Source organism: Oncorhynchus kisutch, linkage group LG8 (genome assembly GCF_002021735.2).
Source record: "Oncorhynchus kisutch isolate 150728-3 linkage group LG8, Okis_V2, whole genome shotgun sequence".
NCBI lineage: Eukaryota > Metazoa > Chordata > Actinopteri > Salmoniformes > Salmonidae > Oncorhynchus > Oncorhynchus kisutch.
The window spans coordinates 22,747,598-22,775,580 of NC_034181.2; the positions used below are offsets into that span (position 1 = coordinate 22,747,598).

Consider the following 27,983-nt stretch of genomic DNA (forward strand, 5'->3'; position numbering starts at 1 on the left):
GTCGGGGAGTGGTGTAAGTGAGGGGCCTAATTGGGGGGGGGGGGGGATATGGGTTGTCCACAAATGTGGTGCCTTTTGATTTCGTCTAATTTTAACATTGTCTTAAAGAGCACGTACAGTTGAAGTCGGAATTTTACATACACCTTAGCCAAATACATTTAAACTCAGTTTTTCACAATTCCTGACATTTAATCCTAGTGAAAATGCCCTGTCTTAGGTCAGTTAGGATCACCACTTTATTTTAAGAATGTGAAATGTCAGAGTAATAGTAGAGAGAATGATATATTTCAGCTTTTATTTCTTTCATCACATTCCCCTTGGGTCAGAAGTTTACATACAATCAATTCGTATTTGGTAGCATTGTCTTTAAATTGTTTAACTTGGGTCAAATGTTTCGGGTAGCCTTCCACAACCTTCCCACAATAAATTGGGTGAATTTTGGCCCATTCCTCCTGACAGAGCTGGTGTAACTGAGTCAGGTTTGTAGGCCTCCTTGCTCACATATGTTTTTTCAGTTCTGGCCACACATTTTCTATAAGATTGAGGTCAGGGCTTTGTGATGGCCACTCCAATAACATTCTGCCACCCCTGTGCCTCATGGTTTGGTTTTGGTGTTCTTCGGCTTGCAAGCCTCCCCCTTTTTCCTCCAAAAATAAAGATGGTCAATATGGCCAAACAGTTCTATTTTTGTTTCATCAGAGCAGAGGACATTTCTCAAAAAAGTACGATCTTTGTCCCCATGTGCAGTTCCAAACCGTAGTAAGGCCTTTTTTTAATGGCGGTTTTGGAGCAGTGGCTTCTTCCTTGCTGAGCGGCCTTTCAGGTTATGTCGATCTAGGACTCGTTTTACTGTGGCTCTAGATACTTTTGTACCTGTTTCCTTCAGCATCTTCACAAGGTCCTTTGCTGTTGTTCTGGCATTGATTTGCACTTTTCTCTCCAAAGTATGTTCATCTCTAGGAGACAGAACGCGTTTCCTTCCTGAGCGTTATGATGGCTGTGTGGTCCCATGGTGTTTATACTTGCGTACTATTGTTTGTACAGATGAACGTGGTACCTTCAGGCATTTGGAAATTGCTCCCAAGGATGAACCAGACTTGAAGGTCTACAAAAAAAATTCTAAGGTCTTGGCTGATTTATTTGTATTTTCCCATGATGTCAAGCAAAGAGGCAGTGAGTTTGAAGGTTGGCCTTGAAATACACCCACAGGTACACCTCCAATTGACTCAAATGATGTCAATTAGCCTATCAGAAGCTTCTAAAGCCATGACATCATTTTCTCAAATTTCCCAAGCTGTTTAAAGGCACAGTCAACTTAGTGTATGTGAACTTCTGACCCACTGGAATTGTGATACAGTGAATTGAAATAATCTGTCTGTAAACAATCGTTGGAAAAATGTATTGTGTCATGCACAAAGTAGATGTCTTAACCAACTTGCCAAAACTATAGTTTGTTAAGAAGTTTGTGGAGTGGTTGAAAAACTAGTTTTAATTACTCCAACCTAAGTGTATGTAAACATCCGACTTCAACTGTATATTAAAACGAGATGTCCGTTCACCTAACAGGGTTGACCTTAAAATGAGGGACAGGTTAATTTATTTTTTCTTAAAATTAATCACAAATCACATTAAATAAATAATAATTTTCAGAAATTACTTTGTCGAAGCAACAAAATAACTAGTGCTTCACAATGATGGAGAACCCTTTGAGAAAGTTTGGGTTTAAGTGGGTAAAATCTCCCTGAAAGTCACAGAGGGCTCACAGAGAACGCACGAGGGACTTTAGCAAGTCCTTATTAGTATAAAATAATCTGATTTATTGAATTCTCCATGTGGTCAAGATTAAAGGGCACTTCACTGAATATAAACAGGCATTAACATTAACATTCTATTCAATATTTGTGAACAATTTCTACTTAAAATATCAAAGGGATGCAAAAGGCACTCATTTTGTGGAATGAAAATGAGCTGTTATTAGCAAAGCGTTTTGGAACTCTTTGTTATTGGTCTATTTACCTACACCGCCTGAGCCAAAATACCACCCATGCAAACCTGCTGATTTAGAAGGTCCTGTATAAATTGTATTTTCAACCAGCAACTATCAGGAAATAATGCTGATAAAAATGTTTGCGCTTTTACAGCGTTCATGCTAGATTCAATCAGATTGACATCCGTATTACATTATTTTGGCGGAATCTGAGGTGGAACTGCGAGCTGTCAAATCAAGCGACTCATTGCGTTACCTTTTCGCAGTCATTGGATGCAACGGAACCACACCCGACTATAATCCGACAAATCCCATGCAGCCACGTTACAAGTTCATGCAGCCACGTTACAAGTTCAAACACTCGAATTGGCTGCTGGGCATAAATCCCCCCCATCCAAATGAACATGAAACCATGCATTAGCCTCACATCAATGGTTTGACATTCGAGAGTCATTATTTCCACTATGGACAGAGCCGACACTTTCTAACGCCGTAGGGATACTAAGGAAGGGAGTGGTTTGTGACACATTGGAGCAGCTGCTCACTAATGTCAGCTAATACCGCAGTTACACATCCAACACCGCCAAAACATCTGCTATGCGGATGTCGGCCAACACTGAAATCCTCATAGATTGAATCCAGGCCTTAGTTTTATCAGCTGTTGTACAATATGATACAAAACACAGGAAAAACAAAATGTTGACTGCAATGGGCCTTTACAACATCATCAATATTTGCTGGTTACCACGCAGACATTTTCAGCTTCTGTATAATTAAAAAACGTGAGAATATTGAATATGGACAGAAACATTGTTTTTATTTTCCAAGCCCAGTTCATGTCCCAATTCCTGTGAGCACTTTTCTACCAGTTACGCAGTCAATTGTTTTTATGGTGTTTTGTTTCATATTGTACAACAGTTGATGAAATTTACACTGATCCCCCCCCAAAAAAATCACACTTAAGAGTTATTCCTAATTTTATTTAACTAGGCAAGTCAGTTAAGAACAAAAACATCTTATTTACAATGATAGCCTACCCCAGCCAAACCCTGACGACACTGGGCCCATTATGTGCCGCCCTATGGGACTCCCAATCACGGCCATTTGTGATACAGCCTGGAATCGAACCAGGGTCTGTAGTGATGCCTCCAGCACTGAGATGCAGTGGCTTAGACCGCTATGCCACTCGGGAGCTAATAGCTGCTTGTTGAAAAAACTATCTGGACAGGACTTTCTAATCAGGTTTGCATGGGCAGGAGTTTCAGCTTTCCATTGTGACATCCCTTGACATCTTTTGGTTACAAGACCAATAACGGAGTTTCAAACCTCTCTGCCAATAACAGCTAGTTTTCTGTTTTCCCCTCCCCACGCAAACTACTCCCATACAGTCCTAGCTAAATTCTTGCTTGAGAATACATTTTTTGCTAAAAAGCTTTGTTTTTGCCCATTTCAATGGAATCTATTACAGTAAGTTAACTTAATTGTTACTCAAATTATTTGATTGAGATAAAAACAGCTGCACTGGGAATTTAATTATTTTTTAAATGAAATTATACAAATCTTAAACATAAGCACTTCCAACGCAATAGCGCGGCCATGCTTGTGTGTACGTTTACCTTTTGTCCAACAACCTTAACCTTGGAGCAGTGGATGATAGTTGTTCCACAGAGCTCCATGGAGAAGGTTTATGCTTACACTACTACTCTGTGCCCTCCAGTGTTAAACTGATGTAGCTCACATGCAGTATATTAACGTCAAAGCTGCAACAATGTATCCAAATGTATTCCTAAGGCTGATATTGAATTCTAAAAGGGAATTGATCATTGTAAAAAGAAAAATGACAAATGCAGTAACTAACCTTTCAATAGAAGTAAGCATATATGACTAGCTATAGAAAAACATTGCAACAGAAAATAAATAGGGTTGGTGGGAATTTGTGCAAAGAACTTTTAATAAAGGTTTACATAAATTGCTGCCTCGGTTTTTGATCATTTGATGTCCATTGAAAGTGGTCAGTAGCAAGTCATGCATCTTAAACACAATGAGGGAACACATTTAGCAATACGTTATTAGTGCACTAGAACAGACATATACATAAGACGTATTTTAGCATTGCTACAGTGCCTTGCGAAAGTATTCGGCCCCCTTGAACTTTGCGACCTTTTGTCACATTTCAGGCTTCAAACATTAAGATATAAAACTGTATTTTTTTGTGAAGAATCAACAACAAGTGGGACACAATCATGAAGTGGAACGACATTTATTGGATATTTCAAACTTTTTTAACAAATCAAAAACTGAAAAATTGGGCGTGCAAAATTATTCAGCCCCTTTACTTTCAGTGCAGCAAACTCTCTCCAGAAGTTCAGTGAGGATCTCTGAATGATCCAATGTTGACCTAAATGACTAATGATGATAAAAACAATCCACCTGTGTGTAATCAAGTCTCCGTATAAATGCACCTGCACTGTGATAGTCTCAGAGGTCCGTTAAAAGCGCAGAGAGCATCATGAAGAACAAGGAACACACCAGGCAGGTCCGAGATACTGTTGTGAAGAAGTTTAAAGCCGGATTTGGATACAAAAAGATTTCCCAAGCTTTAAACATCCCAAGGAGCACTGTGCAAGCGATAATATTGAAATGGAAGGAGTATCAGACCACTGCAAATCTACCAAGACCTGGCCGTCCCTCTAAACTTTCAGCTCATACAAGGAGAAGACTGATCAGAGATGCAGCCAAGAGGCCCATGATCACTCTGGATGAACTGCAGAGATCTACAGCTGAGGTGGGAGACTCTGTCCATAGGACAACAATCAGTCGTATATTGCACAAATCTGGCCTTTATGGAAGAGTGGCAAGAAGAAAGCCATTTCTTAAAGATATCCATAAAAAGTGTCGTTTAAAGTTTGCCACAAGACACCTGGGAGACACACCAAACATGTGGAAGAAGGTGCTCTGGTCAGATGAAACCAAAATTGAACTTTTTGGCAACAATGCAAAACGTTATGTTTGGCGTAAAAGCAACACAGCGCATCACCCTGAACACACCATCCCCACTGTCAAACATGGTGGTGGCAGCATCATGGTTTGGGCCTGCTTTTCTTCAGCAGGGACAGGGAAGATGGTTAAAATTGATGGGAAGATGGATGGAGCCAAATACAGGACCATTCTGGAAGAAAACCTGATGGAGTCTGCAAAAGACCTGAGACTGGGACGGAGATTTGTCTTCCAACAAGACAATGATCCAAAACATAAAGCAAAATCTACAATGGAATGGTTCAAAAATAAACATATCCAGGTGTTAGAATGGCCAAGTCAAAGTCCAGACCTGAATCCAATCGAGAATCTGTGGAAAGAACTGAAAACTGCTGTTCACAAATACTCTCCATCCAACCTCACTGAGCTCGAGCTGTTTTGCAAGGAGGAATGGGAAAAAATTTGAGTCTCTCGATGTGCAAAACTGATAGAGACATACCCCAAGCGACTTACAGCTGTAATCGCAGCAAAAGGTGGCGCTACAAAGTATTAACTTAAGGGGGCTGAATAATTTTGCACGCCCAATCTTTCAGTTTTTGATTTGTTAAAAAAGTTTGAAATATCCAATAAATGTCGTTCCACTTCATGATTGTGTCCCACTTGTTGTTGATTCTTCACAAAAAAATACAGTTTTATATCTTTATGCTTGAAGCCTGGAATGTGGCAAAAGGTCGCAAAGTTCAAGGGGGCCGAATACTTTCGCAAGGCACTGTAATACCGGGGGCACAAAAAGCTCACAAAGGCATTCAACTGGCATTCACAGTCCCATTGGTTTTCAGTTATACCTGGCTATATATTGATAAATCAATACCACTTTATTAAGTTGATTAACTAATTGATCAGAGTGCAGTGCATACACCTGGTTGAATTCCCAGCTTTAAATTGGTCGCCGAATGACAAAGGTAAAAAAAACACAAAAAAACAGCAGCCGCTTTCAACCGGGGACCAGTTGTGTTCCCCTGCATTAAAACGTAACGGCGCTACTCTAAATGCCGTCCAGTCAGTCCCCCACTTACTAGAATCCACAAAACATAAAAGGACAGACCGGATTGTTCAGAACGTCTCGGGAGCTCTGATGAGGTAGAATTCAACTTGCCCCGGCAAGGCCTTTATACTGACTGGCCATACTGTTAGTACAGAGCATCTTGGTCCAGACTTTCTCACAGAGTAAATATTTTCCCTAGAATACAGCGTTTCCCTCTAAGACCGCAAAGCACCCTCCAAAGCCTCCTTAACACCCATTCCTGATCGGTGGCTTGCACTGTTGTTGGCTTAGGGTGCCCAGATCTTCCTGTTATAATTAAGGTTCAGCGCTGCTGTAGGGAGGGATAGGCTGGCTGGCTGGGTTGTGCTGAGCTATTGCCTGAGCCTCTGAGGAATGCCACAGTGTGAACCCACAACAGGGAAACCGCGACATTGGGCTCTATTAAATCCGTAGCGCTGAAGATCCGCTTTATTACGCGATTGACAATTAAAGGCAATGGTCTCACGGTTGCGGAGACTGCATTTACTGTACACGCTGCATATGTCAGCTCAATTGGAAGTGATCTTTACGTGGATCTACCACGATACAGATTGAATCCAGCCCGTAAGATCCCAAATAAAGACACGAGCTCTAGCAGAAAGCGTGCCCATATTTGCCCCCCTTTATACCAGCCCAGAAGAGTCGGTCTGAGCGTGTGAATATTGCCACTAAACAGCCCCAATGAGGGTATATAGCGACATAGGTAGAGTTTCAGCTCCAATCCTGAGTTCCACACACATTGATTGCACAAGGATATTTCTAAATGGATGTTTTAATATCCATTGAAGTTACAGGACAGAGTTGAACCTGCACCGTTTCTGCAGTGCTTATTACAGTTCAGCTTGGTGCCAGGATTCAAACAAACGCAGATAAAGTACCAGTGTGCTCTGATGCACTTTTAAAGGTCATTTCTGCTTGAGCCGACATAAGTGGCCTTACGTGATCTCCATGAACGTTTGGGAAGTTGCCTTCAAAAGTCTATAGCTGTGAACAGGTTGTTAATCTGTGTTTGTTTGAATCCCAACCTAATTGTAATCTTGGTTAAGTCTTCAAATTAGTGATTCATACATTCAATGTGTGCGAGCTGAATTATATAAGTAAAAAACGTCAAAGCTAGACTTGCTTGTAAACACTAACAGTTCGAGCAAACTACTTTTCCCTCTAAAATCATTGTCAATTTAATGTCAATTTACTAAATTAAAGACGGATGATTTAAAATTAAACTATAAATTTAAAATGACGAATGACAAAGTGAATAATGTCATTGCATTTCTGTCAAAGTATTTTTTTTACTGCAACAGAATCTAATGACTTGCATACAAAACGTTTTTTCTGTACTCTACTTCACTACTAACAACTTAGTTATCTTTATCCTACTTTTCAATATATAAGGCCTCATGAATAACATTAGTATATCAGGCCATTCTATCTAGACTAAAGGTCTGTAGACATTGGGCCGATTTGACTTCCATAATGACTTGTCAGTAATTTACAGAGAATGTGACCGATGTCTCTAAACAGTAAGAGACAAGTGTCTACTGTTGTGGTTCTACACAACATTATGGACATCTGGTTGTTGATAGTAGTCTTCTAATAAGACAAAACGCGGAAGTAAGACACAGCCAGTTGTCTCGGGTTGATCTATAAAAGTGACACCTGTATCTCTGAGTACTGTGTAACTGCAACACTGAATTAGACAGGCAGAATTTCTCACAACTAAGCTGCATTTACACAGGCAGCACAATTCATATATTTTGCCCATTTATTGGCAAATGGGGATGATCTGATTAGTCAAAAAGACAAATGAGTGGAAAAATATCAGAATTGGGCTGCATGTGTGAATGCAACCTAATGGTCTCATAATATAATCCTGGAGTTTTTAGATCACCCCAGCAGTTCTTCTACAGCAAGAATGCAGCAACGTGTCTGGCAACGTGAGACTTGTACACCTCTAGTCTCTTTTCTAAGAGCAATAGAGCCCACTTTCAGTCTCCATTGTTAGAAATTACAAAATGTTGTTTTCTTCAAATCTAACTTGGTACGGGTACTTTCACTACCAGATAAAAATGCCTGACCAAACAGCAATGTGTTATTTCCTCAGTTATTATGGGAAATTGCACCAATTAAAGTTTAACTGATGAGGTTTGACCATACCATGGTATTTGATAAACAAAACTATTATAAGATCTATCCAACATGCTCCAAGGTAACACTTCCTATATATATTGAAAAACATGTCCTTAATTTAACAGAATAGCAATCCTTAATGTTTCATTATTATTCTTTTTTTAACGTAACCTTTATTTAAATAGGCAAGTCAGTTAAGAAAAATTCTTATTTACAATGACAGCCTACTGGGGAACAGTGAGTTAACTGTCTTGTTCAGGGGCAGAAGGACAGATTTTTACCTTGTCAGCTCGGGGATTCAATCCAGCAACCTTTCGGTTACTAGCCCAACACTCTGACCACTAGGCTACCTGCTGGTTACTAGCCCAACACTCTGACCACTAGGCTACCTGCTGGTTACTAGCCCAACACTCTGACCACTAGGCTACCTGCTGGTTACTAGCCCAACACTCTGACCACTAGGCTACCTGCTGGTTACTAGCCCAACACTCTGACCACTAGGCTACCTGCTGGTTACTAGCCCAACACTCTGACCACTAGGGTACCTGGTTCGATCATACTAATAAGTATGATAGAACCCGTATGATCAGGTTGCTTGCTTAATTAATATATTTAGCCAACACCACTAACTTAATATAATGTAACAAGGAGGTACAATTTCACCCCCTAAACTCTAGCAAACCATTGTGCATTCTAACAAAAAAACTGCATTGGCTGTTAGTACTAGTTTAGGTCTGAGAAAGCTTCTCTAATGCACCATTTTAAAATCAGCTTTATGTTGATTACCCTGAGCAAAGCATATAACTGAATACCCCTGCCTTTCCCAGCCTCAGATAAAACTACATTTCCACATATAACCCTTATCCCTACCGGAAGAACTGAAATCCTAACTAACTTTCCCATTGATTCTAGTTGAACCATGTTATTCTCAGCTTTGACAGGGATTTTTGCCCTTGTTGGGAAATCCACATCAAACTAGCAGAATTCCCCCTTTTCCCAAAACTAAGAACAACTCCCTTTCCATAGCACTTGTCTTCTCAGTTAGCAGTCTTATGCAGAAGCAGCAACAGTCTGAATTCAAAATGGTTCCACTGAATCGGTCATCCATATATATGAACCACAAGAAACCTCAAAGTCTGTATATGGATAAGTCTTTTGATAACATAGCTGTGCTTCAACCTAGTTTGTTTGGGGGGGTTTCTATAACCAACATATGAATACTACTTAGATGTTTAGAACACCACAGTAAGCAGTTGAGTAGGAAGCTCTAGATTCTAATTCAAATACATAATTCTCCAAGATACCTAAAGTCCTAGACCACATGTTAAGAGAAAGGAAAACACGGAAATAGGAAAAGTATCAACATCTTACTAATATCAATATGATCCTTAAACGGTCACAAAAGATGGCATTGCATCCTGTGTAACAGCACATGTATGGCCAAAGTCCATTTTGATTGCCAACGGTCTTCAGTAGATTTGTTTTATATATCCCTCACCCAAAAGGACATGATACTGGAATGAAGGGTGATGATGATCATATTCCACATAAGATATAAGTCTGTCATCATCATATAGGGGAATCCTCTCTTACTGTGTGGAGTGCATAGCATTATCCCACTCACCCCTACTATACCTATAACACTAGGCTGGCTAATCATGACCCAGCAAAAAGAGTGTGATTGTAATTTCAGCATATCATCAAATACCTAAGCCTATAAAGCCTGTGAGAGAACTACAAGTTATATTACCTAAGAGATACCTTTCCTCACGGCAAGGCTCCGCTTAATAAGGGAGTAAAATGATCACTGTACATATGAGAGTAATACAGGAGATCCTTGGAAGTCTGTGTACGCTCCAGTGTTCGCAGGAGAGCCTTGCATAGCAGGTCACCTACGAGGCTCTTCAGCTCTTGAAACGGGTCTGCTCACATATGTGGTTGAATTTCCTGCAACAAAGTAAAAGGGAAACAATACAAAACATGTCCCATCTTGTATCAGAAGCAGAGCTGCTGTGTGAAGAGCTGTGAAATGTGAAGGAGTGATTCAACTTTTCCTCTCACACCAGGTGTGATTGGCCAAGCTTAGACAATAACGCCCTCTGTTGGTAAAATGCATGTACAGCCACGCAATAGAACGCATATCTATCACAGGAGGCTACAGAGGGGAGGACGGCTCATAATAATGGAAAGAATGGAATGGCATCAAACACATGGAAACCACGTTTGATACCATTCCATTTATTCTGTTCCAGCCATTACTATGAGCCCGTCCTCCCCAATTAAGGTGTCACCGGCCGCCTGTGATATCTATCCATACAAAATCTTAAAAACTCAGACTATGGAGACCTATTCAGAAAATGGAATAAAGACCACATCTTGTAACTTACGTGGCATGGTGTGCCTTGACTTGAGTACGGCAGTTGCGTCCCCAATAACAGTCTGGCCGAGACGTCACAACAGCTGTGGGATTGAATATCAAACAAATAAAAGCTTAATTCATATTTAAACACATGCTAGTTCACAGTATTGATGTATTGTGATTGCTTCCAAATGAATTGCCTCTGAGGACATTCAAGTTTCCTGAACGGGAATTGCCATTTCCCAGTATCCAGCATTTAGAGCAGGGGTTCCCAAACTTATTTTCTCACCACCTCAACCATGTGAGAAAAAAAAAACGGTTTCCTAATTAACAGCTAATGTCTACTTTATTTGGGCCCATGGCAGAAAATAGAAAAACATTCTAACAGTATTTCTGATTGTCTTAACTCACCATCACATACTTTTAATGTGGAGTTATGACAGTCAATTGCAAATTAGTCAGACATGATGTGTCTTATCTCACCACCACTAATGAGATGGGTGTGCTTGAAGCATGTCACGTCTGAGGTTCTCAAAGTCAAGGGGTATGGTCGACGCACCTCATCTCTGTTGTCACATCCAACCTGGATCGATATTTGGTTTTAAAGCAGACGAGTGCACTGAATCCAGTTTCACATTGATATGATCTGGCGAAGGGTACCATGAGTTTTATGGTTGCTTTCAAGACAACTGGGAACTATGAGGTCAAATCATCACGTCAGTGATCTTCAGATCGGAAAGTCGGGACTCTAGAAAGAGGCCATAGTTCGAGTTGGAATTCCAAGTTGGGTAACCGTTCGAAAATATATATTTTTTCAGAGTTCCCAGTCGTCTTCAATGCAGGCAAGTCGGAGATTTACAAGTTCCCAGTTGTTTTGAACGCAACATCACTGCTCAGAGATGGAAAGCTACCGCGGTCATCCCCCTCTTCAAAGGGGGTGACACTCTAGACCCAAACTGCTACAGACCTATATCTATCCTACCCTGTCTTTCTAAGGTCTTCGAAAGCCAAGTTAACAAACAGATTACCAACCATTTCGAATCCCACCGTACCTTCTCCGCTATGCAATCTGGTTTCAAAGCCGGTCATGGGTGCACCTCAGCCACGCTCAAGGTCCTAAACGACATCATAACCGCCATCGATAAGAGACTTTACTGTGCAGCCGTATTCATCGACCTGGCCAAGGCTTTTGACTCTGTCAATCACCACATTCTTATTGGCAGACTCGACAGCCTTGGTTTCTCAAATGATTGCCTCGCCTGGTATACCAAGTACTTCTCTGATAGAGTTCAGTGTGTCAAATCGGAGGGCCTGTTGTCCGGACCTCTGTCAGTCTCTATGGGGGGTGCCACAGGGTTCAATCCTCGGGCCGGCTCTCTTCTCTGTATACATCAATGATGTTGCTCTTGCTGCTGGTGATTCTCTGGTCCCCCTCTACGCAGATGACACCATTCTGTATACTTCTGGCCCCTCTTTGGACACTGTGCTATCTAACCTCCAAACAAGCTTCAATGCCATACAACTCTCCTTCCGTGGCCTCCAACTGCTCTTAAACGCAGGGGAAACTAAATGCATGCTATTCAACCGATCACTGCCCGCACCTGCTCACCTGTCCAGCATCACTACTCTGGACGACTCTGACTTAGAATATGTTGACAACTACAAATACCTAGGTATTAAATCTAGAATTGGCTTAATATATCGCAACAAAGCATCCTTCACTCATGCTGCCAAACATACCCTCGTAAAACTGACCATCCTACCGATCCTCGACTTCGGTGATGTCATCTATAAAATAGCCTCCAACACTCTACTCAACAAACTGGATGCAGTTCTATCACAGTGCCATCCATTTTGTCACCAAAGCCCCATACACTACCCACCATTGCGATCTGTACGCTCTCGTTGGTTGGCCCTCGCTTCATACGTGTCGCCAAACCCACTGGCTACAGGTTATCTACAAGTCTCTGCTAGGTAAAGCCCCACCTTATCTCAGCTCACTGATCACCATAGCAGCACCCACTCGTAGCACGAGCTCCAACAGGTATATCTCACTGATCACCCCCAAAGCCAAATCCTCCTTTGGTCGTCTTTCCTTCCAGTTCTCTGCTGCCAATGACTGGAACGAACTGCAAAAATCTCTGAAGCTGGAGACTCATATCTCCCTCACTAGCTTTAAGCACCATCTGTCAAAGCAGCTCACAGATCACTGCACCTGTACATAGCCCATCTGTAAACAGCCCATCTATCTACCTACCTTATCCCCATGCAGTATTTATTTATTTATCTTGCTCCTTTGCACCCCAGTATCTCTACTTGCACATTCATCTTCTGCACATCTACCATTCCAGTGTTTAATTGCTATATTGTAATTACTTCTCCACCATGGCCTATTTATTGCCTTAACTCCCTTATCTTACCTCATTTGCACTCACTGTATATAGACTTTTTGTTTTCTTTTGTTCTACTGTATTATTGACTATGTTTTGTTTATTCCATGTGTAACTCTGTGTTGTATGCGTCAAATTGCTATGCTTTATCTTGGCCAGGTCGCAGTTGCAAATGAGAACTTGTTCTCAACTAGCCTACCTGGTTAAATAAAGGTGAAATACATTTAAAAAATAAATAAAATGTTATTTCCTTTGGGTCAGGAACCAAAACTCCTCCGTAGTGACCTGTGAATGCATTCGGTCAAGACAGCTCGATCAGCTGTTCGAGTTCACTTACCGGCATGTCAACTGAGCCAGAATCACAGTCAAACGGATTGGGACGTAGGTCCCTAAGTGCTCTTCCAAGAGTTGGCGGTGAGCAGTCATCACTCGTGTGGAACACTTCGTGACCACGTTTACTAACAGTATTCTGGATATTAGCTCATATCCCACTTAAGGTATTATTCTGGATAAGTTGTTTACATGCACCTTCGATAACCCACTCATGAGTATCCCTGTGACCATGAATAAACAAAATGTTCCTAATTTAAATATATGGGTTAAATGGAATAGTAACTGAAATACGGACTCTGACTGTAGGGCCTATAACCGCTCACATGTAGCGTAATATAATATTAACTCCTGGAGAATTGTGCAATTCTTGCAGTGAAATTATACAACAAATGTTAGCTTTGTCTTGGGAACAGGAGTGGAGAAATATTTCTGTTTCAGCATCTCTCGAGAAAATGCGAATGTGCCATCTTTGACACTTAGGCAAGCAGACAGTATTTCAACCACATAAAATATTCACCCAAGACAAATTGAAGTCTTATCTGAAAAGTATTTAAATCGTTTTCTCAGCTTTTAATTTCCTTAAAACCGGTTAAATGGATGACATTTGGACATTTTGGATAGGCCCAATCTTTCCACTGTTTTGGAGTTATTGCGTTTTCTACCCGGTTCCTAAACGAAAGACAACTTTACCTGTGTTAACTAGATTACTAATGTATTCATTCTATCGATGTAAGACATTCTTGTGAGCACTACTTTATTTAGTCTTCTGGTGCAATACATTGACAGAAGAGAAGCTGCATGTATCTAACTATAGTTGACAAACAAATGGCCTACCAAATGTTGTAAACAATAACAATGGCCTACCAAATGTTGTAAACAATAACAATGGACTATCAAAATGTCGGAAACTATAATAATGGCCTACCAAATGTTGGAAACAATAACAATGGACTACCAAATGTTGGAAACCATAATAATGGCCTACCAAATGTTGGAAACAATAACAATGGACTACCAAATGTCGGAAATAAGCAGAAACTTAGTAGTAAATTAGTGAATAAATTATAGTATACTAAATTATTATGTAATTATTATGGTGGATCGAACTGCGCAGATAGCCTACTTTTTGAAGGGATTTGTTTGAAAATCAGATGAATGACATCCCATGACATGCGAAACTGAGCCTGCACAGACCGCAGAAACAACATTAAAACGGGATAACATTTTACAGCATCCCTTTATTAAATCCGCATATCCCAGGCATTTTACCCAGGTTTCTCATAACCGGGATACAAGCTTTTTCGGTGTTTATGACGTTTGTGTGTCAACTCAAAATCAGAATACTTCAGTATCCTGAATAATAATGGGATAGTAGTGTGCATGTAAATGTGGTCACTGATGCCATTTTCTGTTAGAAACATGCACAGCCGATGGAAAGGGGCATGTTTCGCTTTAGACTCTCCAATAAAAAAAAATTCACTCATCTGTAGAATGTTTTTGTGTTTATCCAGCGTTCTTGAATTAAGTTCGTTCAGTTTCCCAAATATGTCTGTTATATAGGCAACGAGACATTTTTATTTTCATTACACAGAAAGTCAACCAAGTCTTATATATTATTATTTTTTACATCCATTGTGAAGGTCAACCGTTCCTCTCTCAATGCAAACAATCTTTCCAACACTCCCCCTCGATAACCACCAAGCCTCGGTGTGAATTATAACATTGTCATGCCCTGATTCCATTTCTCCACATTGTTTCGCAAACAGGCGCGCAGTGTGTGGTTTGATGTGGTTTACAATCAAAGTTACCTGCTGCAGTATATAGCTGAGGTCTGTGCTCAGCTCTTTTGCCGCCAGTTGCTCTCGGTGTATCATACAATGTGTCCATAAGGCAGAGGGAGACATACTCATAACTAGAGTGCAGAGGCCTGCCTGCCGTCCCGCCATAGATGGAGTGTGCAAAAGCCCATCCTTCGATTGTTTTTCGTCAATATAGCCATGAAGCACACTGAAAATCCCATGTGCTGTTTCATGCTCGGGAATCGTGAGACAGAACAATCTGTCTCCTTGGTTAAATAGCCCTTACACAGCCCGGAGGTGTGTTCGGTCATTGTCCTGTTAAAAAAAACTAATGATGGGCCCACTAAGCCCAAACCAGATGGGATGGCGTATCACTGCAAAATGCTGTGGGAGATATGCTGCTTAAGTGTGCCTTGAATTCTAAATCAATCACAGACAGAGTCACCAGCAAAGCACCCCCACACCATAACACCTCCTCCTCCATGCCTTACGTTGGGAAATACACATGCAGACATCATCCATTCACCCATACCGGGTCTCACAAAGACACGGCGGTTGGAAACAGAAATCTCTAATTTGGACACATTTCCACCGGTCTAATGTCTATTGCTTGTGTTTCTTGGCCCATGCAAGTCTCTTCTTTGTTCTTCTTTTTCCTCCCCAATTTAGTGGTATCCAATTAGTAGTTACAGTCCTGTCTCATCGCTGCAACTCCCATACGGACTCGGGAGAGGAGAAGGTCGAGAGCAGTGCGGCTCGGTTAGGTTGTGTTTCGGGGGATGCACTGCTCTCGACCTTCGCCTCTCCCGAGTCCGTATGGGAGTTGCAGCGATGTGCTTCTTGGCACAATGCCCACTTAACCCGAAATCCAGCCGCACCAATGTGTCAGAGGAAACACCGTACTCCTGGCGACCATGTCAGCGTGCACTGCACCCGGCCCGCCACAGGAGTCACTAGTGTGCGATGGGACAAGGATATCCCTGCTGGGCAAACCTTCCTCTAACCCAGACAATGCTGGGCCAATTGTGCATTGCCCCATGGGTCTCCCGGTCGTGGTCAGCTGCGACAGAGACTGGACTCGAACCCAGAATCTCTAGTGGCACTGCTAGCACTGCAATGCGCCACTCGAGAGGCCCAAGTCTCTTCTTCTTATTGGTGTCCTTTAGTAGCGGTTTCTTTGCAGAAATTCGACCATGTAGGCCTGACTCACACAGTCTCCTATGAACAGTTGATGTTGAGATGTGTCTGTTACTTGACCTCTGTGAAGCATTTATTTGGGCTGCAATTTTTGAGGCTGGTAACTCTAATGAACTTATCTTCTGCAGCAGAGGTAATTCTGGGTCTTCCTTTCCTGTGACGGTCCTCATGAGAGCCAGTTTCATCATAGCGCTTGATGGTGTTTGCGACTGCACTTGAAGAATAGTTCTTGAAATTCTCCGTATTGACTGACCTTAATGTCTTAACCTTTTATAACTAGGGGGCGCTATTTTAATTTTTGGATGAAAAACGTTCCCGTTTTAAACAAGATATTTTGTCACGAAAAGATTCTCGACTATGCATATAATTGACAGCTTTGAAGAGAAAACACTCTGACGTTTCCAAAACTGCAAAGATATTGTCTGAGAGTGCCACAGAACTGATGTTACAGAAAAAACCCAGATAAAAATCCAATCAGGAAGTGCCACATTTTTTAAAACCGCCTCATGGCAATGACTCCTTATATGGCTGTGGAGGAGCTAGGAGTCAGCTTACGTTTTCCCCAAGGTGTCTGCAGCATTGTGACGTATTTGTAGGCATATCATTGGAAGATTGACCATAAGAGACTACATCTACCAGGTGGTCGCTTGGTGTCCTCCGTCGCAATTATTGCGTAATCTCCAGTTGCAGTATTTTTCCGTTTGCCTCTGATGAGAAACCAACTGCCACGAATGATTTATCATTGAATAGATATGTGAAAAACACCTTGAGGATTGATTCTAAACAACGTTTGCCATGCTTCTGTCGATATTATGGAGCTAATTTGGAAAAAAGTTCGGCGTTGTAGTGACTGCATTTTCGGGTTTTTTTCTTAGCCAAACGTGATGAACAAAACGGAGCTATTTCTCAAACACAAATAATATTTTTGGAAAAAAATGACCATTTGCTATCTGAGAGTCTCGTCATTGAAAACATCCGAAGTTCTTCAAAGGTAATTGATTTTATTTGAATGCTTTTCTTGTTTTTGTGAAAATGTTGCCTGCGGAATGCTAGGCTTAATGCTATGCTATCAATACACAAATGCTAGTGTAGCTTTGGTTGAAAAGCATATTTTGAAAATCTGAGATGACAGTGTTGTTAACAAAAGGCTAAGCTTGTGTTTCAATATATTTATTTCATTTCATTTGCGATTTTCATGAATAGGAAACGTTGCGTTATGGTAATGAGCTTGAGGCTATGATTACGCTCCCGGATACGGGTTTGCAAGAAGTTAAAGTAATGATGGACTGTCATTTCTCTTTGCTTATTTGAGCTGTTCTTGCCATAATATGGACTTGGTCTTTTACCAAATGGGGCTATCTGTATACCACCCCCACCTTGTCACAACACAACTGATTGGCCTAAACGCATTAAGAAGGAAAGAAATTCCACAAATTAACTTAACAAGGCACACCTGTTAATTGAAATGGATTCCAGGTGACTACCTCATGAAGCAAGTTGAGAGAATGCCAAGAGTGTGCAAATCTGTCATCAAGGCAGATGACAGACTGTTTGAAGAATCTCAAATATAATTTTAATTTGTTTAACACTTTTTTGGTTACTACACGATCCCATGTGTAATTTCATAGTTTTGATGTCTTCACTATTATTCTATAATGTAGAAAATAGTACAAATAACAACCCTTGAATGAGTAGGTGTTCTAAAACCTTTGACCAGTAGTGTAAACATTAAAAAATCCTCCGTATTTTGGAAATTCTCCCATGACCCCATTTGCATATCAGGCGACCCCGCATGGGGTTGCGACCCCTAGTTTAGGAACTGCTGAGTTAGAGGCTGCTCTCGCTCACCAGGAAGCGCCGAGGCAGGGATGTTCTGTCTGTATTTGTAGGCCAGCTCCCCGAAGGCTCGCAGGCCACAGCAGAAACAGAGTATGGCGTTACTGTTGATGCGATAATCTGAGATATAAAACATGGAGAGAGAGAGGGAGAGATAGAGTTACTAGTGCGTCCCAAAGTGAGTTGGAAGGATGCTCTGCACTGTCAGTAAGACTGAGAACCATGTTCAAGATGGGAAGCTTAAAGGTGGAATTGCAGCTCATCGTTTTTGCAGTCACGAGATATGGAAATAAAAGACCTGGATATAGTGTCTCAGGAAGCACATTTATATGATGTAGTAATTTTCGGAGATGTGCAATGCAAATGCAAAAAAGACAACCTGGAACGCTTCCAATCTCAAGTTTTATGTGAGGTGAAGAGGATAGTGTCAGACTGACCAGACAGATAGAAGGTTCCCTGTTGCAGGCCCTGAAGACCCTCCTGTAGCATGTCCCTCCACGACATCCCTCTGGCTGACAAGTAACTCTATAAGGTGGAAGGATGACAGGTTATATATTAGACGTTAGTGGTCGCTGTAGTAGAGAAGTTAGAAACAAATGCAAAGGAAATAGATTCACTTAACCTGGGTTATGTAACCAGGCACCAGTTTCCCAATTCCTAGACACAGATTTAGACTATTCATGGACTAAAAAGCATGGTCAATGGAGAATCTTCATTGAAATAGCTTTTAAGTCCAGGACTAAGCTTAATCTGTGTCTGGGAAACCGGCCCAAAGAATGCAGATGCTGATTCAGGGTGTTCAGACCGAACAATGGTTAGAGCCGAAGAGTAGAAAGGAAGTACCTGGAGGATCTCTGATTCATAGTTATTGCTGTTCAGAACACCGTCCAGGCATTTGTCTGTAAGGTTGAGTTCTGTGGACAAAGACATGGATATTATATGTCTCATACTGGTAAACATGATACTGCAATGTGATAACAAATTATGTGTAAGACATAGGGACAATACAGGCAATATTTTGGTCAATTTCCACCACTATTTTCAATAAACTAACCACAATGATAGAGTTACCTCGGAAATCCCTCAGAAGCTCTGATTTAACTAAGCATCAATCAGCCTAGAGCAAAGGTTCTACCTGTTTATTTACTAAGGTCAATTAAATATGTAGACCTTATATGCGATCAAGTACTACAATTCTCCTAACCTTACATTACCTTTTCGATCAACCTTGAATGTTTATTTACTGTTGAAAATATTAGTGACAAACTTTGAAAGTAAATCTAGAAGTAGTAGAGCAGAGACGCACCACTGAAACGTGCGAGGCAGCCCTGACAGCCGATCCTCTGGCAGCCCCAGTACATGTGACAGAAGGGCCGCAGGCACGCCACACCTAGCCAACACAAAGAACCACACCCATCAGCACCTTCAGCCAAAGCACTCTTGCCATTGGTCCATTAACATTGATTGACAGGCCTGCGGGCCACTCACATTGCTGAGCGGAGAGTTGCTGGCCAATGAGCTCGGCGCGGCGGTCTGGCATGGGCTGCAGGCAGCAGGTGCAGATGACATGGCTGCCCAGAGGAGGACAGGTGTAATCCTGAGGAGCTGCAGGAGGACAGGACACAGAGAGACATGTCCTCTGGGTCAAGGTCCTGAAGGCTGCAAGGTATTATCCTTACAGAATCTACAGATCCAACAATTACGCTACAAGCATTGTCACATATTTCTGTGTCCAGGCGAGTACAACATACTGATAATGAATTTGATCTGTAAGTGCACAACATTGTGTTGTCATAACTCCCTAATCAACCAACACAACATAAAACACTTACATATTAGAAATAAAAGCATTATATACATGTAAGCCGTTACCAACAGATGGACACATAGTTCAGTACCTGTAGTGGGGACATCAGAGCATGTTGATAATGTTGATTCCCCAGCCCCAGGGGGTTTCCCTGGCCTGTCCTCAGGAGTTGGTGGGGCTGGTCCTAGAGGGGCTGGTAGGACTGGTCCTAGAAGAGCTGGTGGGGCTGGTCCTAGAAGAGCTGGTGGGGCTGGTCCTAGAGGGGCTGGTGGGGTTGGTCCTAGAGGGGCTGGTGGGGTTGGTCCTAGAGGGGCTGGTGGGACTGGTCCTAGAAGAGCTGGTGGGACTGGTCCTAGAAGAGCTGGTGGGGCTGGTCCTAGAAGAGCTGGTGGGGCTGGTCCTAGAAGAGCTGGTGGGGCTGGTCCTAGAAGAGCTGGTGGGGCTGGTCCTAGAAGAGCTGGTCCTTGAAGAGCTGGTGGGGCTGGTCCTAGAAGAGCTGGTGGGGCTGGTCCTAGAGGGGCTGGTAGGACTGGTCCTAGAGGGGCTGGTAGGACTGGTCCTAGAAGAGCTGGTGGGGCTGGTCCTAGAGGGGCTAGCCCTGTGGCCCACAGTACCTGGCTGACCTCCTTCCTGTAGCCTGGACACTGTCTGCACATCACAACCGGCTGGCTGTGGAAACAACAACAGGAAGAAGAAGAATGTTTTAGAGGGAGAAAAACATACCACACTCTTGGTCAACAATACACACAGGGTCACAGACATGGTCACAGTCACACACACAGCTACTCTTCTGTCTGACCCGATATCGGAGGTGTCACTGTCGTTGTCGGAGAGCTCAAAGAGATAATCAGAGCTGCCCTCTTCATCAGAGAAGGAACGCTCAATCTTTGGCTGCAGCATGTCCCGAGTTATCTTGTTCCGGCTGTCCATGCTCTTCAGGTCCTCCTCACTGCGACACTTCTCTGTGGACACAAAGGGTCAACACAGGGTCAACATTTCCATGCTTTATTTGGGTCCACAGACAAATACAGAGTTTAACAGGGAGAAGAGCTGGTCGCTATCCACAATAGTGTTAATGGGGGTACAAGGGTAGAGTCGGGCAGATTGAATACAAACCCGGGTGTTGGATAAGGTAGGCCTCCACCAGGTTGTTGAGGATGTGGTTCTTGCGAATCCTCTCTACGGGGCAGCGACAGGTGGGGCAGAGAGACGAGCGCTCCATCCAGCCAGAGTAGCACGCAGCACAGAAGGTGTGCATACAGGGCTGCAGGCTGCATGGGGGACACACAGGGAGCAGATACCATTAACACGCAGTAGAGCCACCTTTCTGTCTTATAGAACAAAATTAGAAATACTAGGAATTATAAAATGTTGTGTTAATACGACTCTTGATACATTATATTTATTGAACCATTGCTATGTTCATCTGCTGCGAGGAGCCACAAGCAATGAAATAGAGGAGTGGGCCTATTTTCTAATGTAGTAGTAGGTAGAGTCTTGCTGTACCTGACACAGTCATGAAGTAGGTCCTGACAGATGATACAGGTTAGGGACTCCTCCATCTTGTCAGTCTTGGCTTCTTCCACAGCCACAGCAGCTTTTCCAAACAGATCCCCGATAAGAAAAACCTTAGCTGGGCTGGGGCCGACCACCGCAATACTGGAAGTATGTGGCAGTCCAAAATCATAGTCCTTGTCTAGGAAGGGAAAGGGGGGAAAACACTGTTACGATCAAGTGTCACCAACTAAGTGTCAATATGCCACAATGTAATGAGACTGAATGCACTGACCAGCACTGTCAGTTTTCCTCCTTTTTCTCTCTGGCTCCATGTCCCCCTCCGTATACAACATTGTGACTCGGTTCTGGGCTTCAGTCTGTCGTGTGTCTGTTGAGCAGAAGAGGTTAGTGTTGTGCTGCCCAGCCTTGCCTTCAGCAGCAGCAGGATAAGGGAGAAAGGATGCACAACAGAGAATGATCAAAAGGCCATATGATTGGGGCAAATTCAGTTACCTGTGCCTGTTCTTGAATATGGGAAGATTTACAAGTAGTTGTGATCATAAAAGTCTGGCATAATATCATTCGGCAAGAGCTGTCCTTTGAAAGAAGTAAGGGAGAGTGAACAAAGCTGGCACAATCAAGGGGAGACCATGCTATACCGGTCGAAGAATTTGAGGAGGAGGGTGAAACACAGATTTACTTCCCAGTCCCTGCTTCCTCTCAATGAGCACCATAAAGAGGAAGCACAGGCCAGATGTAAAGCCTACCTAAGGCAGAGGAGTGCAGGAGGGAGGCTGCAGAGGAATAGGCTGTAGAGGAGGAGACTGTGTGGAGGAGGTGGGAGGAGGTGGAGGGCTGAGGTTCATCCAAGGCCTGCTGCTCCCGTGGAGGTCCAACAAGGAATGGCTCCACAGACACACATACTGCTGCTGTAACAGGGCAGGTCTGGGCTTTCTGCTGCATTGCTGAGCATCTGGTGGCACCACCTGACATGGTGAGAAAGGGTGGAAAGCAACAAACAAGCTATTTAAAACCACCCTACAAATATCACATTGATTTGGTTATTTTATACTTACCAATTGTGTCTTGTGAGAATGTCCTCTCTGGTTTTATGGACTGATACATGTAGGCAAGGTCTGTAGAAGCAAGAGATTGTTATACTTCACTCAATTGAAAAAAAATACACTCATGAAAAAAAACAAGGAAATTACAAACTTAAGAACTATAAAAAGACGACACCAGGCCCATCCACATTGACTCAGAACAAATAGAATCAGTTGAGCAATACAAATATCTTGGAACTATAATTGACTGCAAACTCTTCTAGACTGCAAACACACAGACATACAAAAAGGGACAACAATGACTGTATTTCGTGAAGATTAAATAAATATCAGGTCAGTAAAAGAATATAACCATAGTCTACACATCAATTGTTCAGTGTTCTCACACCTGGTACAAGCAGATATCCATCCATAGCAAATACAAAATAACTAGTAGTAAAGCTGTCAAACAAAATCAGTGGAGTTAATCTGAAGAAAAAGGAAGTGCTGTTCTTGGAGAGAGTGGTGAGCAGGAGTGAAAATTGCCACCAATCTGACACACCCACTCAACCAGGAGTAGTACCAGCTCATACCATCAGGCCGCTGATACAGAGTCCATCTTTGCAAAACTGCCAGAGCCTAGAAATCCACCAGTATAAATCAACTGACTAAATAATTGCTCAACCCTAACTGAATTATGAACTGTATCCACATGTGTTGACTGCTGTAGTTATTGCTTGTGATTTATGTATGCATTTATGTACCTATTGGTGATGCTGTGCTGTTTGGTGAGATGCAAGACAAATTTCGCAAAAAGGGACATACAAATTATTATTATCATTATTGTTGTTGTTGCAAAAGTTTGTGTACAATTTGTTAAATATCCCCAAAAAGGGAAAACATAACTCTTATTTTGAGAGGTCATTCTTGGCCGACTGGTCCAACTCAGTTTAGACACATTATGCAAGTTCACTGTGTACAGTATGCATTTATAACCAAGTTGGCAGCACTGGAAGGTACACAGGAAAACAAGTGGACTAAAAGACCTGTATGCACTAAATCAAATCAACATTTATTGGTCACATGCACATGGTACAGTGAGATGCTTTCCTTGACAATGGTGTGCACTATGCAGTATACTACGGTTGCAAAACTACTGGTAATTTACCAAAGTTACTGAAATTTTCAGTCATTCATAATAATAATTTAGTGGGTGCTTATAGTTGTCCTATTTCACAAGTACAAGTGCGTATTATATGCGAATTTGAATATATCTATATTTTTTGCATATCCAAACTCCCACTGAGACACCCTTGAGAGAGTGGGATCACGGGCCAAGGTCAGCCCTTATCAACGGCAACCCTGGAGTAATTAGGGTTAAATACCTTGCCCAAGGGCACATCGTCATATTTTTCACCTTGTCGGCTCGGGGATTTCAACGAGCAACCTTTCGGTTACTGGCCCAACGCTACAACCACTAGGCTACCTGGTGCCCTGGTCTACGGTAATCTATTGTAACTTTGGACATTTGCACTTCAATAACTTAAAAAATATACTTTTAATATAACATTTTCATTTTTTTCATCTGTGTCCATATTGTCCATGACTTTCTATTGGATAGACCATACAAGAGAAAACAGCCTAATTAATGAAAAAAAGCATCTAAAAACAACGGCATCATTTTCAATTAACTCTGCAAGTCTTTCAACTATTGATTTTTTTCCCACAACCAGTTTGGTGCAAAAACAATTACAACAAAGACATAGTAAAATAAATAAGTGTGTAAAAAAAATCTAAAACAAAGGATCTCATGCTGAACACGAACAGTATTCACCAAGTTGATTGGTTATATTTAGGATAATGTTGTCATTCTATTTGTTATATTAAAATCATCTTATTTTACATGTTACATAAATTCCAGAACGTTTTCATAATTCCAGTAGTTTACCGGTAAACTTGGAAAGTTACCATTTACATACCCTCACTTTGTAACCCTATGCACTACTAATTTATACACACCTTCTGAAGAAAATAAGGAACACGTTATATTCTTTCTACAGCCTTTCTTTATACACTTACAGATGGATCTTAATATGATCACCCTGCTGTTACAAGAAAATTCAGCAGAAAATGCAAACTTGTATTGTATTGGCGGTTTAAAAAGGCTTTAAAAGTTTGTAATTTCCACCTAAAAATATCAGACTTAATTTGCCCTAACTAAAAATGTATAATCCGCTACAAAAATGAGAGCCAAACACTCCAATCAAAATAAGAAAAAAAACGTACTTTGCTCTGGTTCGTTTTTCCTGTATACAAAGTAGATGACGTCTCCATTCTGCAGCATATGAATCTGCTTCTTCACCAGCTTAGACATGTTAATCACTGTACCATTGGTGCTAGAGGTGTGAAAAAACAAAACAAGAACACTGGTCTGTCATTGTATTCAATCAGCAACCTTGGAAGAAATCCAAGACTAGAGAGGACTGTGTCTCAGTTTTGGCTGGCTAGAAAAACTTTGCTGCAGTTATTACTATAGTAACAGTTAAATAGTAGCTTCTCTTCATGGGATATATAGGGATGGAATCTTACCCTACACTATTGAAACACTACACTGTCGCATTCCATCTTTCTATTGGAAAAGCATCCACAATATTCAGGAGCAAAACAGTAAGAGCTACCACTTTGCTCAATGATGTAAAGCCTAAAGCTTACCGTATGCTTCCCAGTCAAAAAGGTTGGTGCATATATTATGACCACATTTTGTGAAGTTTTTCTTCGTTTTTGATTTTCGGACGCATTTGGCAGGTTTTTTTTCCCGGCTGTTCGAGCACACACATTTAGTTTCTTAAGGCTTGTTGAATTTCGGTAGCCGAAGTCGACCCCCTTCTGTGATAGGTCAACAGTAGGGTTCTTCAATAAAGTGATTGTTGTCATTCAACGACAGACTAGTTTTCAGTTTCACTTGAGAAATACTGCACCAAACATCTTAGTTAGATGTAAAATTGCACGACTAAGACCTTTTTGGCAAAAATGTCTAAATTAATTACAGATTTCTTGAGTTATCTTAGATTAAATCATACTATTTTGAGGAAGTGTATTTGTTGCTATGGTGTTTCATGAGGAACAAACAGTAATATTGCAGCATCTTGCTGACTTATTAGCGCATGGTAAAACACAACCTCTTTAATTGATGGTTAGTGTAATTTGCCAGCTGGTTGCTTACACTGAAAATGAGATTACACTGTGATGTGCAGTGCTGGGCAGGCAGATATCTGTTCAATCCACCATGAAATATACTGATCAGTCATTATAAACAGGATTACAAACAAATACAATCTGCATAATACATTTTCCTAAAACAATAAAAACAAACACAGGTTAAAATCTATTTAGCCTAATTAACTAAGAAAAATGCTCAACATTACCATATTATCGTATTGTTAAACATACATAATTGATCAGTTTATTTTAATTTTTTTAAGACTCCCTTCATACCTTGTGTCCTCCAGCCACACCAATCCTGAGCTCTTATCTTGCACTATCTTACAGTGATCCCCTGAGACCAGTTTGTTAGCAGGAAAGGAAAGATCACAGCCTGGTGAAAGAAAAAGTTATTTACAGTTAATAAAATGCACCAATTTTTTTTTTACAACATAGTTAAAGATGACTATTTTCAACATGACTTGAATAAACTAGATGTTGTCATACAGTAGGCTACTGTTGTGGAGCTTTTGTGCTATATTGTGTGTAAAAAAGCATTTTGTTTACATCATGTTACTGTAAACAAAAACAATTTGGGCCTACTAATGACCTATTTTAAAATAGCAGGAAAACAAGTATTTAGGCAATGGCCACATGGCTGATGATATTGTCACGAGTGAGCTTGGAAAATACCACATTGAGATTGTACGACTATGCTGATTTATTGTTGATGCATTCCTCTCTTCTTTTATTCCATATTGTGGGTGCTGCATAACAGACTAGCTCATTAGGCTCAGTCTCTTTGTACCGGAAAGCAGACTCCTGGAACTCAATATAATAGAGCAGAGACACAGACAGAAACCTAGGAGATATAACCTTTCCTTGGTCAAAATCCATACAAAAAACTAGCCTACTTAATATTCTGCACACATGTTCTCAATAGACGGCTTTGTTATCATCAGAGAGGGTGTCTAAGTTTGGTGAACTAAAGACTGGGGGTATTGTGCCTTGAATTAACTGGTTTTATTAAAGAGCCCAGACACTGCCCGACTCATGTCTAGGATATGGTATTTTCTGTCTATAAACATCAAGACATTTATAAACAAGTTCCTCAAAACAAGCCACATACATTTACTTAAAAGTGTTCAACTATAAAAATAAAAACACCATTTTATGAAAAGTGTTATGTCTTAAGTTTTTACACGTTATTATGAATGTGCAAGCAATAATCATTAATATCGATAACAGAGCGTTTTGGTAGTTCACAAAATATGTACAGTTTATAGATAATCGTTAGCTAGTGTCCTACCGCATTACTTTCTCTATCTTTTATAAATGAGCCTACAATATGGTAGCTGAGTTTCTCAACTCCACGATATGTCGAGAAACTCAGGTAACAATATGATGAAGTGAATGTGTTAGTGTCACTGTGTGGGATAGTAATTTTACCTTTTCTTCGCCCGACAGTGCATTCCCTGTTGACAAGCAATACTTCAGATTGAGTGTCCACTTTTACTAACTTCCCCCATGGTTGACTCCTTCCATGCTTCTTCTCCATGTCCAAAGCTGATATGTTCCAGTTTTCTATATTGATCAAATCATGATGCAATCGCTGCTTTAAAAACACTCTACTTTGATCAGTGGCAGCAATTATGTCATCCAATAACTTAACCCAGCTAGTTATTATTTTAGTTGAGAAATATGGGGCACTTTCTAGCCAGCCAACTACCGTTTCCTTAGCCTAACAAACTGTAGCTAACGTTAGTTTATTCGGGAAGGAAAAACAATGAAGCAACCACCTTGTCTGGAACAAGAAACGCCTGGCTAACTTGCTAGCTAATGTAAAATATTTGACTTGCAAGGTATTTTGAGTAAGTTCATGTTAGAAGTTAGTTAATCAAACAACTCGATGGTGAACATGCGACAACAAGCAACTTCATTTTCAAAATAAACCTGGCTTAAGCTTGCTACTGATGTTAGCTGGCTAGCTAACGTTAGCTTGTTGCAAATAGCTAGCTATTAAATTTAGGAGCTAGAAAGAAATACGATTTAGCTAACTAGTTAGCTACCTTGAAAATATAATTACTATACCCTCAAAGGCACGATTATTTCATTCGATTATTTTTGCTTGAAGGTGTTTTGTCCCTTAATTTTCCAGTTGGCACACACACTAGTTCACTTCCTGACAACCAAAGGTATTTACAGCCAGCCATCAGCTGGAGGAGGGCGGGGAAAGTAGTCTGAGAAAATGAGTTCTTCAAGGGAACGCCTGCCACTCAACCACCACTACACGCGAAGAAGAGAAAACAAACTCCTGCTTGTTAATTAATTAGATTAGAATGTTGTG

The 27,983-nt window shown here is 41.2% G+C and overlaps 1 protein-coding gene across 2 annotated transcripts; it reads right to left on the reverse strand.

The window, feature by feature from the left end:
• Positions 1 to 5,649: 5,649 nt before the first annotated feature.
• LOC109896059 (E3 ubiquitin-protein ligase CHFR) lies at positions 5,650 to 27,852 on the reverse strand. Of its 2 annotated transcripts, none has more exons than XM_031829865.1 (18): positions 27,728 to 27,852; positions 27,086 to 27,220; positions 25,931 to 26,030; positions 24,722 to 24,831; positions 22,469 to 22,528; positions 22,160 to 22,378; positions 21,685 to 21,780; positions 21,402 to 21,591; positions 21,012 to 21,166; positions 20,695 to 20,857; positions 19,987 to 20,564; positions 19,577 to 19,693; positions 19,395 to 19,478; positions 18,932 to 19,002; positions 18,526 to 18,613; positions 18,101 to 18,208; positions 10,562 to 10,634; positions 5,650 to 10,121 (listed from the first exon to the last, which is right to left on the reverse strand). In XM_031829865.1, the coding sequence occupies exons 2-18, from the start codon at positions 27,192 to 27,194 to the stop codon at positions 10,079 to 10,081; spliced, it is 2,364 nt and encodes a 787-aa protein (XP_031685725.1). In that variant the 5' UTR covers positions 27,195 to 27,220; positions 27,728 to 27,852; the 3' UTR covers positions 5,650 to 10,078. The 2 variants fall into 2 exon arrangements, with proteins under 2 accessions (XP_031685725.1, XP_031685726.1); XM_031829866.1 differs by having other exon boundaries at positions 27,706 to 27,852.
• Between the last annotated feature and the right edge of the window lie 131 nt (positions 27,853 to 27,983).

Bases quoted from the DNA above. Each gene is read 5' to 3' on its own strand.
- LOC109896059 (XM_031829865.1), bottom strand. From the start codon at position 27,194: ATGGAGAAGAAGCATGGAAGGAGTCAACCATGGGGGAAGTTAGTAAAA. The intron at 26,031-27,085 runs GTAAAATTACTA...TTCTTTCACCAG, and splicing joins CACTGTCGGGCGAAGAAAAG to GCTGTGATCTTTCCTTTCCT. The intron at 10,122-10,561 runs GTAAGTTACAAG...ACTTTGTTGCAG, and splicing joins GTCAAGGCACACCATGCCAC to GAAATTCAACCACATATGTG.